At 31.7% G+C, this 17,938-nt stretch overlaps 2 protein-coding genes across 2 annotated transcripts; one reads left to right on the top strand and one right to left on the bottom strand.

The window, feature by feature from the left end:
• Nucleotides 1,308–9,401, top strand: LOC109363298 (MADS-box protein SOC1-like). The gene is made up of 8 exons (XM_019609512.1): nt 1,308–1,318; nt 1,455–1,659; nt 5,905–5,986; nt 7,320–7,381; nt 7,498–7,597; nt 7,692–7,733; nt 8,539–8,580; nt 9,070–9,401. The coding sequence occupies exons 2-8, from the start codon at nt 1,478–1,480 to the stop codon at nt 9,190–9,192; spliced, it is 633 nt and encodes a 210-aa protein (XP_019465057.1). The 5' UTR covers nt 1,308–1,318; nt 1,455–1,477; the 3' UTR covers nt 9,193–9,401.
• On the bottom strand, nt 13,121–14,139 carry LOC109363626 (uncharacterized mitochondrial protein AtMg00810-like). The gene is made up of 2 exons (XM_019609877.1): nt 13,859–14,139; nt 13,121–13,781 (listed from the first exon to the last, which is right to left on the bottom strand). The coding sequence occupies exons 1-2, from the start codon at nt 14,137–14,139 to the stop codon at nt 13,121–13,123; spliced, it is 942 nt and encodes a 313-aa protein (XP_019465422.1).

Genomic DNA, 17,938 nt, shown 5'->3' with positions numbered 1-17,938 from the left:
AGTTTTAATCATGTTGTTGCTTCCCATAAATCATGCACACCTATTATTATCTCTCTTCTCTATTCTTCCCCATTTTTTATTTATTAAATTGTATTAATATTGTAAAAAGTGATACTTGTTTATCAAATTCGAATTTATTTTTTATCAAGCGTATTTTGAAAATAATAATATAAAATAATGTAAAAAAGAGTTGAGAAATATTATTATATTATTCTTTGATTATTCTATCCCAAACTATTCTTCTCTAGTACTAGAGAGAGAAGTTTTATTTTTACTTTAATTTTGAAGGCTAAAAGTGCAGAACAAAAATCATCTATACTAAAATATATTTATCCCTCTATTTCCAACCAATCAAATATTATCACATGTAATTCTGTTAACTTAAAAATTAATTTAATATTCATTTGATACATATTAATCAAAATATTATTAATAATAATATGTTAGATACAAGACAAACTAACAAAAGATCTCAATTGTGACATCATATTTTGTTTTATTTTTTACAGCACTTTCCTCTCGAGTACTCTCTCATATTCCGGAGAGGATACGGACTCTTGTATCCTTTCTATTTTAGGCCAATAACTCCGTTTTTACCAAAACAAGAAAAGGATGAGGTTTGAATTTTCTATTATTACCATAAATATTTGGTATGTTAAGATGGTAGGTACCTATGGAACCAATGAGAACATGTGGATGAATAAGGAAAGGTTAGTTAGTCTTCGTCAATATTCATTTTATAGCAACTCTCTCTCTCTCTCTCTCTTTTCTGTGTCTCTCTGCAGTTTTACTCTCTTTTGGGTGCTTCCTTTCCTTTTATTCTCTACTTTCACTTCTTTTCCTTTTTTATGCATACAAAGGTTTTATTCTCTCTTCATTGGTCAAAAGATTTCTGGGATTTTGCTTCTTTGGTGCACCAAATCTGATTCTAGCTTTTTCAGAAGCTCTTTTTCTACTTCGCTTATTCACAACTACTTGGATTTTAAGTTGTTTATCATCCAGGTCAGAATCAATATATCATGAAAAGAAGGAAATAATAGAAAAACCCTTATGTTTGAGATATATATATATGTTTCATGTTGTTTAGATCTTCTTTGTGAAACACTTTCACTTCTTTCTTTTGATAATTTTGTTTTGTTTTTTCTTCATTGAAATGTGTATTTATGAAGCATGGCTTGTTTTTTCTTCTGCTTCTTTTAAAACTTCTATTCACCCTTTAAATATAAACTTCATCTACCTCATTATACATTAATTCTTAGCATTTTTTGATGTTAATGGTTAAGTACATGATTCTGATCTGTGTTGGAATCTTCTTTATGTTACAGCTTTCAGGGTTTTCAATTCTTCATCTTCATTCTACTATGAAGTGAACTTGTTTCATTTTACTATTATAACATTTTCTAAATTTCAAAGTTCATTTTTGTATGTTCATGATTTTGTAGTTCTTGATTCAGTATAGTTGAAAGAAATAGTAGAAATGGTGAGAGGAAAGACTCAAATGAAGAGAATAGAGAATGCCACAAGTAGACAAGTAACATTTTCTAAGAGGCGCAATGGACTTCTGAAGAAGGCTTTTGAACTATCAGTTCTTTGTGATGCTGAGGTTGCTCTTATCATCTTCTCTCCAAGAGGAAAACTTTATGAATTTTCAAGCTCCAGGTATGCTTCCTTAAACATTCTCGAACATATTGTATATCTATCATTCTCATACCCGACTAAATTGGAACTTAATTACATTTACTTTACCCGGACCTCACCAAATAGAAACTTATATTTGCTTTTCTAGAGACTATCACCGGAGATGATATATAGTTCTGATTTTAGTATACTTTTAAGGATAAAAATATAATTTTAGTGTAACTTAAAGAATACAAGTTTCATTGCCTTTTAATTTTTGTATGCTTTTATATATAAACTCCCTCTAGAATAACGGAGTTTGTAGCTTTTCATGCAATATGTGCTTTTACAAAATATCAAGTTAGCAATGTCATCATTTGTCCCACAAGTACTTACTTGATTATGGTTCATTATATTTTACTATGCAAAAGATGGCAAAATTTAGTATAGAAAAACAGAATAATGCTTAAAGAAATTGTACTTGCTTCCCACTGGTAATGGGTAAAGAGTTATTTTATGTTGGTTATGAGGGTTATATCATATGCATAACATTTATCATAACATCACATCATACATCATGTATATGTCCTATAACTCTGACACCCAAGGTTGATGAAAGAGACAAACAGAAAAGGGTTCTTCTTATATAATGATCTGAACCACATAAATTAACTATAATTACATGTTCCTTGTCATTGAGATATTTTGCTCAATAAGTTAAAACTAGTTTTTTGGCTTAAGAATATGAGGGCAGGACTTAGGCTTATGGCATCTTACCCTATGAAGTTATTGAACTTCGTTCAGTTAATGTAACTTGCCAAAAAAAGAGAAAGTTTCTAGTGAGGATCGTATGGTGTTTCATGAAATAATATGAAGTATATACCCACAGTTTTCAACGTAACTATCTACACGAACGAATAAGGATCATCTCCAATAATAGAAAGACAAATATGTGTTTCTCTTTATGTTTTTAATAATAAAAATGAATTTTATGATAAACAAAAAGGTTAAAAGTATTATATATTGTTTTTTGTTTGTTATTGTGTGATCCTTACCTCTCTGTTAAAAAGAGGATGGGAAACACAAACATTGTTCCAAGGCTTTTTATATTTTCACTAATATTACTATAGTAATAACATTGTTGTGATTATTATTATGTATTATAGATATACTATTATTATTTCTTTATTAAAGTGGAAACTGGTAACCTTGTGTCTACTGGTTTTAGCCCAAGTGTTAATGTACCAAACATTATAGTTTGGGAGTTAAGACCTTCCAAGTTTCTTGTACTTGTAAATGTTCAATATAATATAATGTAAATATTCTATTATTGTGAAAAAAGAATAAATATAAATATTAGTATATCGCTCTTATGTATCCTATGTGCAATGGGGAATCAAGACAAAGTGAAATTAATGAGGGTACTATCTTAGTATGAGCGGACAAAGTGTTGAGATATTCTCTAATTTTTAATCAACTTTCGAATCTATATCTCTAATTTAAAGACTAACATGTTCTGAAATTGGGCATAAAAAGTGTTTTCTATATTTTGATCACATAAACACGGCGGCGACTCCAAATCTTTTGAAAGAGAGTTGAAATTCTTTTCTTTATCTTCCTAAGTCGTGTAACTCAAGATAACAAAAGATCTGGTCGTGACAATATCAATGCAAGTTGTAAGATATGGGTATACTCCTTAAGGTCAATTTGATTGTAGGTATAGAAAATGGTGATAATTGTTGAGGTTTTCTAACAAAGCTCCATGGTTTATATAGATTGAGCATTGAAGTGTGCGATAGTTAGTGAACTTTGGTTTGAAGTTCCATAGTGTGTAAGTACTTTCTAGCAACAGATAGCTAGGTTGTGGGTTCCATTGGGCAATGGGACAAATTTGGAGAAGCTACACAATAAGTTAGTTAAAGGTTATGCTCTAGGTAAAATTGTCAAAATTACTCAACACTAAAAGGGTTAGAGGGTAGACTCTCATGTGGAGGAAGTCCCATTAAGGAGTTGGAAAAGATAGTTAAGTATTATACAAGGTAGAACGAAACATTCGCTAAAATGAAGATTGTTGTATAGATTTCCCAATGAATGAGATATTTCAATTAAAACAGAGATTGTAGGTATTGCTTGAAATATACTATTATAAGAAGTTTCATATTGTCTACAGTTTGAGTGAAGAGATAGACCAATACTATATATTAGACTCAAATTTGTTGTTATATCTTGCACTAATTAGAAATACTTATGAGTCTTGAGCTAATGATACTTGGTTGAGGAGATATGTATTCTTAAAATTCTAATTGAGTGTGCTAGAGCTTGTAATCTTAATGTACAATAATATATAGATCAATGCTATTGGGATGTAAGAAGAGTTTATAGAACATTGCCCTTTATTTGATTGTTTGTTGTCAACACTATACCAAAATTTCTTATGTTAAACCAACATTTTCTCAAGCTTCCTTTCTTCTTTGTGTCTTATCTCTTCTTGCTATGTCCAACTTTAGGTGGTGTGTTCGAGAACTATTAGAATATATCAAATTGTCTTATAGAGAATATCTAGAAGATAATTGGATATCGAGAGAATATCATTATTATATCTTAGGTTTGTTAGATTATCTTAGAACATCTCTTACATTTGAAATTACTTTATTTTTTAATTTATTTACTTATTTAATAAGGAGTCTAGTACTAGTATAAATAGAGGTAAATATTATGTCTTTTACATTTACAATAATCACACTTCATTATTCACAAAATTATCAATCTAATTTATTATTTTGGTAATTCATTTCTCTCCTTCCAAACCTCAACCCTATAAATTCAATATGGTACCAGAGTCGTAGTATCCGCCTTGAAGGCAGCCTTAACTCGTGATCCTTTTGCCGGTTAGTTTTCTGGTTGTTTTTTTTATTAGCAAATAATGTAGGATTTTATTAAAAACTTAGGAAGACATGGAGAACAAGAGATACTGCAAGTCCACACAAGTCTAAAGAGATGTTAACAAGAAGTAATACAATTAAAGGTTCCTAAGCTGCTAGATAATCCAAATGCTTGTAAACCATATAAAGATCCACATTTGTTTCTTCTTTTTAACCACCTTAACCATGTCCTCATGGTTTATAAAATGTGTCTTAACATATTTATGAAGTACATAATTAAGACCGAAAAAACATGACCGACTGATTCATCCAGATAACCACATATAACACATGAGAAAAAACATGACCGACTGATTCATCCAGATAACCACATATAGCACATGTTGTTGGAATTTTAGGATCCAAAGCACCTATTCTTTTAAATTTTAAATTTGTAGGCATGTGGTTTATGATGATCCTTCATGCTAAATATGTCATCTTCATTGGGCAAAGTTTAATCATAGGTTTTTGAAGATAACATTATCACTATTTCCTTCCATCTGTTGTAGTGTCTGGTAAGCATTCCTTACTATATAGAGACCTCCTTTATTGTGGGATCAAATCCATGTATCAACTCCATCTTGTTTAGGCATTGTAGACGTGAAAAATTTGTATAATTCTTCAGCTTCCTTTTGCTCCCATTGGTAAAGGCTTTTTTGTCATTAAATTTGCCAGATCCATTCTCCATTTCTCCATTTACCTGAGCTACTTATTTTGGCTCCTGTATTTAAAGCAACATGATAAAGTCTTGCGAAAGAAGTTTTAGTTTTCCCCCTCCTACCCATAAATCTTCCCAAAACTTAATATCATTTCATATTCCCAACCCCTTCTTAAACCCTTCGCAAATCAATCACATTCCACCCATTCTCTAGCTAGACTAAGATTGTTTAACTCTTTCCACCAAGACGCACCTCTCTTAAAAAAATCAAAAGTAGACTAAGAAACACTCTCCAAAAATTCATTCCCATATCTAGAGACTAACATTCTCACCTAAAGAACATATTTTTCATTAACCATTCTCCACCTCCATTTCCCTAACAAAGACAAATTAAAAAGGTTGAAATTTTTTATACCTAACCCACTAGCTTCCTTCTGTGTACAAACCTTCTCCCAACTCACCCATGATATTTTTCTCTTCTCCTTCCCACCTCAAAGAAATCGTCTTTGGATATTAACAATTTCATGTATAACAGATATAGATGCTCTAAAGAAAGAAAGGAAATAGATGCTCAAAACATATTGATTATGTCCTTGTTTTTTTCCCCACACTTTTTTAGAAATTGCAGGCTATTTACTTTACTTATTAGTTAGTATTATTTTGAGCATGGATAAGCTAATTATAGTGATATTGGGTTTAAATAAAAAGCATGCAGGAAACAATTGAACGCTTCCGTAGACATACCAGGAGTTCTCAAACATCACATGTATCAGATGAACAAAATATGCAGGTTGTTTATATCTCATATATTCCTTGTTTCTTTTGTTTTTTTTATTATATTCTTCTCATTTGGAAATATTGATTTGACACCTAGCTGAAACAACTTTATAGAAGCAGTTTAAGTGGTACTTCTATTGTTTTTATTGTTGAGGTTTTATCTCAAAACCAATTGACAATGAAAAGAGTAATTTAAGTCATACCTAAGAGAATGAGATAAACAATGTAAGAGTTACTACTTCTTGACAAACCTCGTTCGAGGTCTAAGCATATATACTATACTTGGTCTAAAAATTTCATTACTATTGATGAGTACAATTGTTAGTAGTCTTTTTGCAGCATGCCTAGCCTTGTTAAAGAGTCATTCATCTAGACTAAATTTCATCTTTCAAATGAAATCCACCCTAGTAGTAAAAAATGTTTAATATATACACTTCATACAGGGTGAGTAAAATTAGACATACTATAATGGAAAAAAGTGTGGATCATATATGCAATTGTTGTAATCTCTCTTAATCCACGCAAGAACTCATATTTTGAACTCTTTCCCAAAGAAACATTATAGTCACAATCAAAAGATATGCATATGATAAATGTATATGTGTGGAGTGTATAAAGTTGGTTTTAGAAAGTAGAAATCATTGGTGAATGTGGAAGGAGATGGATCATAGATGAACTAACATATATTAGATAGAACAATAAGAGTGTAATATTTATGTTGTTAGTGTAAAGATTTATACATAATCAGTATATGATCTATCATTCATTTGTATTATTTTTTGAAGAGTCGTTGAAAATGAGTACGTAGCAGGTGATTGTCTGTCAGTGTATAAAAATCATGTACTGCATACATTTTATCTTGAACAACAATTGCAGGAGTAATTTTGATAGCTTGAAGGGTTAAACAAAGTAGTATGCAAGCACCTAGAAGCTACTAGGAAAATGCACCAACATTGCTGCTATAGCATAGAATTATATCTACAAATTTGCAGCATATTTCAACATATAGCATGTCTTCTAATAAATAATTAGCAAGTTGGGTGAAAATAAAAGTAAATGTTTCTTTTCAAAAGTTTGTGATTGAGGAGTTGTTAATAAATTTATATCACTGAGCTTTTATTTAAGTTACTTATTAATCCAAAATACTCTGACAATTATAGAGTCATAACACTCAAACTTAAAGTATGAATGAAAATTCTAAAATCTAAATAATTAACATAAACTATGCATGGTAGATGCAAACATAAGTAGGAAATTATTATTTGCTTACTATTGTTATAGACACCCAATTCAAGAATTCAACTTAGAATCCTGAAGATTGAATAAAATTTCCTAATATATGGCAGCATTTGAAGCATGAAACGGAAAACTTGATGAAGAAGATTGAGCTTCTTGAAGCTTCAAAAGGGTTCAAGATCTTCAATTTCTACTAATCTTAACATTTTTTGTTTACATTCAATGTCAAATTTTACTAACAATGAAATAACATATTGACATATCTCATGTGTAATTTTCATCCCTCAGTAAACTCTTGGGAGAAGGTTTGGGATCATGCTCCTTAGAAGAACTGCAAGATATAGAAAATCAGTTAGAAAAGAGTGTATGTAATGTTCGTGCAAGAAAGGTTAGTGTAAAAAACCAATATAATTTTTTATTTTAAGATTTCATCAACTCTAATGAATATATGATATGATTCTCAACTTTGTATTATTCTTCAGACTCAGGTTTACAAGGAACAAATTGAACATCTAAAAGAAAAAGTAAGTTGTTCATCTTCTAATTTTTTTGGTATAATTAATGATATATCCCTCACCCTATGGGTAATAGTAAGAAATTAATCTTTTTCGAGGTGTATGACTGTTCCTCCCAACAAGTGTTGCTCTTAGAACTCTAATTTTTTTGTCATTCTGAATATCTAGTGGGACCTTACATGACTAGATTAAGAATATGTTGGTAAATCTTTTAAACTTGAATCTATTTGTGTCATATCTTGCATTTGATTTTGTATTATAGTAATGTGATAAGAAACTGGAGAACAATCTTGGAACCCTTTTCAAATTAATGCTAATTGCAAAAATTAATGGCATTTCCAAATAAATTTAAATATGGGAAATACAATTAATGCATTATTGAAAACAATTTTGTTTCAAAATGGAGAGATAAATAATACCATACAATTGTGATCATTAAATTATAGTAGTAATTTGCAAGAAAATAACCATAATTATTGTTGTATAAACTACCAGTCTACCAGGACTATATCATTATTATGTTGATTTAACACTAATTGTTTGCTTGAATGTGCATCTTAATTGTGTTTCAATTTACTTCTATATCATTCTAAGATGTTTCAAAGTTCTTAACATCGTATGGTTTGTGTGACGTACACTTGTTGGGAAAGACAAACACATATTCTGAAATAGATTAATTCCTTATCTATTGGGTCCTTGATAGTACAAAAAAAAGTTCTTTTTATTTTTCCATGGTTTCTGAAAGTTGAGATTTTTTTACCAGCTAGTACCATATTAAACATATTCTAACGAATGTATTTTGAATACAACTCAGGAAAAAGCCTTAATTGCTGAAAATGTCAGACTCTCTGAGCAGGTAAGTTACACTATGCCGTCTATAATTTAGTTTTCAGATATTTATTAAGTACTTGTTTTAGATTTTAGAAATCTTTGTAGCGCGGAACCAGTACTCTAGGCTCTTAATAAGATTTTATAAAGATAAATATACACTGTATTTTAAATTTCGGTTACGGTTGTGGTTACTGTAGTTGCCTCGTTGTGCATATTGCACTGCGGGTGGTAAATATGGTGTCAATTATTTTGTGATAAAAATAATATTTTTAAACTTGATGTGGTTTGATACGGTCGAAATACAATTTAATGCGGTCGCACTGGCCAGAAATTGTCATATCATTGTGATTCATTATCACAGCACAATTGCAGTATGATGTTGTTATAATGATCACCATAATTACAATATTACACCCGCATCACTTGATGCGGTCTGCAATTTCAATCACTGGATAGAGATGACAAAACTAATGAATTTTACTGCAAACTTAATATTACTGAAATTCCTGTACAGTATGGTAACCAGCCAAAGGCAGAAACAAAGGATCAGAAAGAAAATCAAGGCAATGCAGAAAGCAGTAGTCCAGGTACAGATGTGGAAACTGAATTGTTCATTGGACTACACAGGTCTAGTTGAACATAATTTCTATGCAAATATAAAATAATAGAATCCCAACTCTCTCATCAATGTATAATATCAAATATGGTTAATGGTGATTGTGATTAGTTTTGGTTGATAGTGATGTATAAACCTATGGCCTAGTTTTTATTTATTTATAAACCCTTTGGTCTAGTTAATGACACATTGTATTGATGCTAATATTTAGATTCAAAGCACTTCTACTAGTTGTGTTACAAAGGTTGTGAAAGGTTTTGATAAACATTATGTAATGTAATACAATGGTTAGGGAATCAAATGTGTAAAATCTTTGTTAAGAAGTGATGTTTTTAAGTTAGAGTTCAATGTTTATAGGTTTTAAGAAATGGCTTACTTTTGGTAATGCACTGTCTAATTTACTTTAATTCACGTTTAAGGTAATAGACATAAATGCACAATGATATGAAGTTCCATAGCCTGTCATAAAGTTTACCCCGTACTAATGAAAACATGATATTTTAATAAAAAAATTAAACTTTCATTACTTTTTGTTTACTTCGTTGTAATTGGTACTGGACACAACTTTGGAGATATTTTGAAACAATAAATTCTTGTTCCACATGAGTTAAGGCAATTACTATAGGTGTCAATTACCAAAATAAGATGATATATTTTTAACAAAATATCCCTAACAAGTCACATTTACTATTATTGCCATTCTAATTTCCATTAATAATCATAAGGAAAAATAATTAGTTAATGATTCTTGATTAACTAAAGCGGCAAAGCAAATAGAAAAAAAGGTGTTGACAAAGGTGTTATTGATTTCCCTGTTCCTTATTATCCACATCTTTCTAGAGAGAAAAAATGTCTTTCTTAAGTATTAATAATTAGTTTTTTCAATTGAGTGTAATATATGTGAGTAGAAAGATTTATATACAAAATTTATATACAGTACATAATTCATTTGTATTTTTATATTTAAGGATCAATAATGATTAAATACAAATGATGAATGATACTGTGACATCATGAAAAAAAGGCATATACTATTGTGAATATTTTTTTCCTTTCTCTTTTCAATTATGTTGTTAGCATTAATAGCTACTTATATAGTAAAAAGATGATTAGTGGACAAATATTAACGATGGTTGATAAAGAGATATATGATTTTTTTTATATTACCAAGATTATTTCTTTCATCTTTTATATAAGGAAACTAACTCCTTTCAATTATGTAAAATATAACAAAATTAAAGAAAAAAGAACTTTTTTTGGCTACATAGTAATTGAGGTATGTACATGTCCAAGAAAGGAAGGATACACTGTACTTAGTAGAAAATGTGTAGTATGAGTATTGGAATATTTTTGGTACTAAGTTTATCATCTTACCTTTTGTAATAAACTAATCTTTTTAGTAATCTAATTCTTACCTTTTCATTCTTAATGATTTAGTGGGACATTACACCAATAAACCAACGTCTTATTGTTATCACCATTCGAATTTAAAACTTGAAAACTTATCTTGTAAGATGATATATTATTCTGTTCTTATATTTGAAGGTTATGAGTATTTAGATGTATAAGTGCTTAGTAAAAAGTAGCATTTACCTTTAATAATAATATTGACGTACTGACGGTATAAAAATTTATATATAGTTAATGTATCATCTCTATTCATTTGTATTATTTTTACTTTAAGAGTCATTAATCATTAAGAACGAATAGTTGATGATACAGTGACAATGTAAAAAAATCGTATATTGTCAGTGTATACATATTTCTCTTTATGTTTCGGTGTTCATTATTGTTAAGGTTGCAATTAATTGTATCGTGTATCCTTATATTCTTATAATTTTAATTTTCAAGCAAGTCAAGTGAAGGCAAGAGTAAAGCCATAAGATGGAAAAGTGAAAGGTAAGAGCTCAAAGCAACCTCATTCAGCTCTATGATATAAGGAACAACCTTGCTAACCAATTTAAGGCACACATAATAACAAAAATATGGGGACAAAACCAACATGTTCTTTTTGAGAAATGGGTGTGATGGGGTAAAGGGTTCAACCCTTCAATTCCTCATACACCTCTAACTCTCATTATCTATATATTAAGATATTTGCATCTTTGTTTATAACTTCAGTGCAAGAAATTCTCCTTTAATAAGATTTGAAGATACTAAATGTATGTAGCCTTAATCCAATAAACGAAGAGACTATTTTCGGAATTGAAATCAGTAATATTATGGATACTCGGGATAATGTTGATATAGACTAGATCATTTCAAATTTTTTTCACTAGTACAATAGAGTTTACACTTCCAAAGGAAAAAAATTAAAAATTCAAACACAAAGTTACCTTTATTAAAAAAATACATTTGTTTTAAGCAGCTACTGAAATTAGTTAGTTAACACATGTTTGTTTTTTTTTACTTATTTATAGAGCATAACATAAAATGAACCCAAATTTCATAATGCTCTCTATAAGTATATGTGTCATGTGTTAACAATGGATAGTTCCCAACTCCCATTAAATTTTTGCTATCCCTCAAATATCTATTAGTATAAAAATATAGACTTCAATACATCATCATTTATTGAGGGAAAAAAAAGTAAAATATGTAATTTTGTAGTTGCGTAATTGGCCAAAGTATCCAAACTAACCAAACCCCAGAGTTTGTAAAATAAAATACAAGCATAAGAAATCAAAATAAATATATGTGGCACAAACACAATATATGAATTAATAGAACAAAATAAACTCAATATTTCAGTTGTTCAACCTTGATATTTAATACCAAAAAAACAAAATATATTAATTCCTTATCTAAAAAGTGCACAAATATCCTTAATGATACATTTTATTCAATACCCCATTTTTAGAAATATACAAGACAATGAAATCCTCGGACTTTGCCTTACCTCGTTCATATCATACATGGCTTTTTTATTTCTCTGTCTTGTTGATTTTATTCGTTTTTTATAAAGGCTATTTTATTCGTTATTACCTGAAAGACATAGGATAGTAAAATATTTTGTTCTATCAGTAGAACATGAGAGTTAAAGCCTTAATAACAGAATATAGGTGTAGAAAGAAAAATGACTATGAAAAGTGTCAATATGTGACAGTGAGCAAAGTATCTTCACTGTTGCCATTAATGTGATTGTAATATGGTTGTAGTTGTTATAATTGTGGTCACTTGACTATTGCCATGCAGATTGTAACTATTGCAGTAAATTATTTGTGATTTAAAAATATTCAATGCGGCTGGATGCAGTCCAATGTGATTACATTATAGTTAGATATAGCCTTATTATTGTGATTTAGGTATCATACTATAATTACAATGTGATGCTCCTGTGATTCTTGTTAGTGTTGTAGAGAAAGGAAGATTATAGGAGATGAAGATGAAAACCAGAAAAAGAGAGAGATGAGTTAGGAAGAGAGAATTAGGAAGAGAAACCACGGAGTATTCAATGAATGTAATTGTATTGATCAAATGTCTAAAAAATACAAGCTAATATACTAGTTTCCATATTTGCTCAACAAACTTAACTACTTATTATAAATGACAACTCCCAACTACTATAACTAACTCATTTGATTACACCAATTAACATGCCCTCTTAATCAAAGAGTTACTACTCATAAGGAATAATATTCCTCCATCTATAGCAGTAAAAACTACACATAAAAAAAACAGAAATCTTTTAGAAACTAAAGACATTCAACACGTCTCTTAACTTTTTGAATCTATCAATCTTGCGTGCCTTTGTCAATACATTAGCATTTTGAATCTCTATTGAACAATGAACCATCTTGACTCTATCCTTTCCAACTTCGTCTCTTAAGAAATAAAACATTGTTTCAATATGTTTGCTCCTTCCATGACTAACAGGATTATTTGCCAAGTTTATTGTTGATTTATTATCCACCCTTAATTCAAAATTTTCAAACTCTCCATACTTCAGTTATGTCATCAAGTACATCAACCATAGTCCTTGGCATGTAGCATTGCAGGTGGCAATGTACTCAGCCTCATAGGTTAAAAGAGCTACCACATCATGCTTCCTTGAGCTCCAAGATATTGGTGCACCAAAGATAGTGAACAAATATCCTAAAGTACTCCTCTTATCCTTCTTATCTCTACACCAATCTAAGTCTGAACATCCCACAAAAACTGATTCACAATTCTGCTTCTGGTTTGGAAATAGCACACCATAGCATAGGGTTCCTTTCAAGTATCTACGGATTCTCTTTGCTGCAATCATGTGTGATTGTGTAGAATTAGCTATGTGTTTGCTTATCATCCCTACTCCATAGGTTGTTTCAGGCCTGCTGTGACAAATGAATCTAAGGCAGCCCACAATTTGTCTATAGAGTGTTGCATATGCAAAAAATTCGAAACCTGTTTCACTCAACTTCAGGTTTCCTTCAACTAATACTAATGCAGGCTTACAGCTTAGCATTTGAAGCCTATCTAGCACATATGTTGTGTACTTCCTTTGGTGAATTATGATTCGTTTATCTGTTTTCGAAAATTCTATGCCAAGAAAGTATGCTAACTCTTCAAGTACAGACATTTTAAACTCAGATTTAAGCTTTCCTTTCAACTTTCGAATTTCAGCTTCCCTACTTCATGACCAAATCATCCACATAGAAACATATTAGAATTAGATCACATGTGCAGGTCAAATACACATATACACCATGTTCCACCTTGCAGTGCTAAGTGAATCAAATCACCTTCATCTATAATTACATCAACGACAAACATCTCAAACTCACTAAGCCTTAGTGGTAAGTGCCTTGTCCTTGTTGGCCTAGTTATAGCAGCCCTGATTTCCCGACTCCTTGTTTTAAGATCAGGATTTAACTCTTTTGTGACTTCCTGATCCTCTTGCATATGAATTTGAGTTATTGAGTTGTTATTCTGAACCTTTCTAAGAGATTCTTTCCATGAGCTCATCTCATCAAAATAGACATCCATGCTACACAATACTTGATTAGTTATAGGATTCAAGAGTTTATATGATCTTATTGGGTTGTATCCAACAAAATCATTAGTTCACTCTTGTAATCTAACATCTTTCTCACTTAATATGGGATGTGTTTGTAGCAGACTGAACCAAACCCCCTTAGATGCTTCAGTGATTGTCTCTTTCCATTCCAAACCTCTTCAGGAACCTAATTGTCAAGGGCTTGAGTTGGACATCTATTTAGTACATATGTAGTTGTTGTCACAGTTTCACCCCAAAGATTATGAGGCAGACTTTTGCACTTCAACATGCACCTTACCATATTCATGACAATTTTGTTTCTTCTTTTAGCCACTCCATTATGTTGTGGGGTGTATGGAGCAGTAACTTCATGAATGATGTCATGCCCTTCACAAAAGTATTCAAGCTCTCTTGAGGTAAACTCACCTCCACTATCAATTCTGAAAATCATCAAGAGTTTCCCTCATTGTCTTTCTTCCAAAGCTTTGAACTTCTTTAGATTCTCAAATACTTCACTCTTTGCTTTGATGAGGTAGATCCACATCTTCCTCCTAGACTCTTCAATAAAAGAGACAAAGTACTTGTTTTCTCCTAATGACGGATCCTCAAAGGGTCCACCTACATCAAAGTACACAACATGTAGTAAGTCAACAACTCTGGTTTGGGTGTGATTACTAAATGAGGTCTTGGCATGTTTGCTGGTTAGACAACTATCACAAAATCAGTTTTAAAGTTTAATTTCTAGCAAACCAATGACCATTTCCTCAGTGCTTAACAATCTAAGGTCTCTATAGTTGAGATGGTCATTGGTTGGAGTTATGTAAAAGGGGCTAAGTATTTAAACCTCCTCTTCAAGGGGTCCATTGAGGAAGGCACTCTTAACATCAAGTTGTCATAGTTTCCAACCATTCCAACTAGCAAGAGCAACAATCAATCTAATTGTCTCAAATATGGCCACTTGCACAAAGACTACATCATAGTCATAACCTTCCTTTTGCATGAATCCCTTGGCCACAAGCCTTACTTTGTGCTTAGAGATACTTCCATCAGGTCTTCACTTGACTTTATACATTTGTTTGACTACTATAGACTTCTTACCATCAGGTACATCAGCCTCTTCCCAGGTGTCATTCTTATTGATGACTTTGAGTTCTTTCTTCATTGCCTTGAACCACACATCCTCCTTTAGTGCCTCCTAGAAGGTAATTGATTCATTTTCTCCTCGGAGTTCTAAGTGAATCAAATCACCTTCATTTGTAATTACATCTACAACAAAAATCTCAAACTCACTGAGCATTAGTGGTAAGTACCTTGTCCTTGTTGGCCTAGTTTCAACAGCCCTGATTTCCTGACTCCTTGTTCTTAGATCAGGATTTAACTCTTCTGTGACTTCCTGATCCTCTTGCATAGGAATTACAGTTATTGAGTTGTTATTATGAACCCTTCTAAGAGATTCTTTCCTTGAGCTCATCTTATCAAAGTAGACATCCCTGCTGAACACTACTTGATTAGTTATATGATTCAAGAGTTTATATGATCCTATTGGGTTGTATCCAACAAAATCATTAGTTCACTCTTGTCATCTAACTTCTTTCTCACATAATATGGGATGTGTTTGCACTTCAAGATGCACCTTACCATATTCGTGACAATTTTGTTTCTTCTTTTAGCCACTCCTGGAGCAGTAACTTCATGAATGATGTCATGCCCTTCACAAAAGTATTCAAGCTCTCTTGAGGTAAACTCACCTCCTATATCTTCTGAAAATCTTCAAGAGTTTCCATCATTGTCTTTCTACCAAAGCTTTGAAATTCTTTAGATTCTCAAATATTTCACTCTTTGCTTTTATGAGGTAGATCCACATCTTCCTCCTAGACTGATCAATAAAAGAGACAAAGTACTTGTTTTCTCATAATGAGGGAACCTCAAAGGGTCCACATACATCTGAGTACACAACATGTAGTAAGTCAACATACATCTCAAGCCATTATAATTGTCATATCATATTCATGAGACATATCATCTAGTTAATTGTATGTTCATGCATTAATCATACATGTTATATGTGCATATTAGGCATAATATAATTGCTAAAATATGTATAGAAGTTAAGCATAACATATGAGTAGTTTACCTTTTGAACCACATGTTTAATATGTTGGTTAATCTATTAATGTGGTGACTTAATCGATTAACTCAACTTTTTTTATGGTATATCAGTGTTTCTGTTACAACTGATTTATGTTTTAATCATGTTGCACTGGTTAATCGATTAATGTGTTACCTTAATCGATTAACAAGTCTGTTTTATGTTATAACTGTTTTCTGTTTTAACTGCTTAACTGATTGCAATGGTTGGAACTATAAAAACTACCTTGTATAAGTTTAGCCAATTTCCAGAAAAGTGTAAGGAAGAGAGAATTGCATATTTCGAGAGCATATTTAGAGAGCATATTTCGTGTTTTACATTCTGCTTTGCAGAGAGAATTGCATGTATGAGGAATGGAGATTAACATGCCATATTGAATATTGATTCTTTGTTATTTGCATACTGTTTTGCATATGCTTAGTCTCATCCTTATCTTGCTCCCATGTTCATGCATTATCAGTAAAGATTCTTAGAGAGATATCTTGTGATTACTGTTTTTGATTAACTCACATGTATATGATGGTTTGAGTCAAATGTGAGTGGATTAGTCTTAAGGTCTTTCATTGTTATATTTCAAGCATTATTGTGCTTATAATACCTTGATTTTGTAATCTGTTTTAGTGTGTATTGGAATGATTTCTTGGTGTCTTACCACCACAGAGATCGTGATTCTTCACCAAGACTAGGAGGTCTTGATTTGAGAACAAGAATCTTGTTTGGGGCTGGTTCGCGAGAAAGGTTTTCTCAGGCGATAGGTAGAGTCAAACCAAGGATTAGATGTTCTAGATTTCAACAAAGAAGCCTTATCTGTTTATAAATAACTGTGCAATTTGCTGCTCTGATCTTTCTGTTTTGTGTGTGTTAATCGATTAAGACCTGTTGTTAATCGATTAACTGAGTTGTTTCCAGAACTGGGTTTTGGTGCGAGAAGCGGTGATTGATAACCGCTACACCTATTCAACCCCCTTCTAGGTGTTTCTAGGCCACAGATACCTAACAAGTGGTATCAGAGCTAGTACGACATGCTAGCTCAACCGTATCCGCGTTATCCTTAGGGAATTTAAATGGGTTACACCAACCCCTTTGGCGGTGATGGCACATCCATTAACCGCCCTCCCATATTCAGTACCGAGGGATACGCCTACTTGAAAGTCTGAATGAAGATTTTTATAGAGGCCATTGATTCGGACATTTGGGAAGCCGTGATCAGTGGACCATTCGTCCCACTTCACTTAGTGGATAGCGAACCAAAAGAAAAGCCCAAAAGCTTATGAACCGATGAGGAGCGCGAGAAGGTTCAGTATAACCTTCGCGCCAAAAATATAATTACCTCGGCCCTATCCTACGATGAATTCTTTCAGGTATCTCAATGTCAAAGAGCCAAGGAAATGTGGGACACTTTACAAGTGACTCACGAGGGCACTAGCGAGGTCAAGCGCGCTAGGCTGAATGCGCTGACACATGAATACAAATTATTTCGTATGTTATGAAGTGAATCAATTGGTGACATGCAAAAGCGATTCACTCACATTATTAATCATCTTATTGCTCTAGATAAAATGTTTACCAGATGAGAACTCACTAATAAAGTTTTATGCTGTCTTGATAGGAGATGGCAACCTAAAGTGACGGCAATCATG

This window comes from Lupinus angustifolius, chromosome LG13, assembly GCF_001865875.1.
Source record: "Lupinus angustifolius cultivar Tanjil chromosome LG13, LupAngTanjil_v1.0, whole genome shotgun sequence".
Classification (NCBI taxonomy): Eukaryota; Viridiplantae; Streptophyta; class Magnoliopsida; order Fabales; family Fabaceae; genus Lupinus; species Lupinus angustifolius.
Note: the sequence above shows the minus strand (reverse complement) of the source record. Positions and strands in the feature narration are given on the sequence as shown.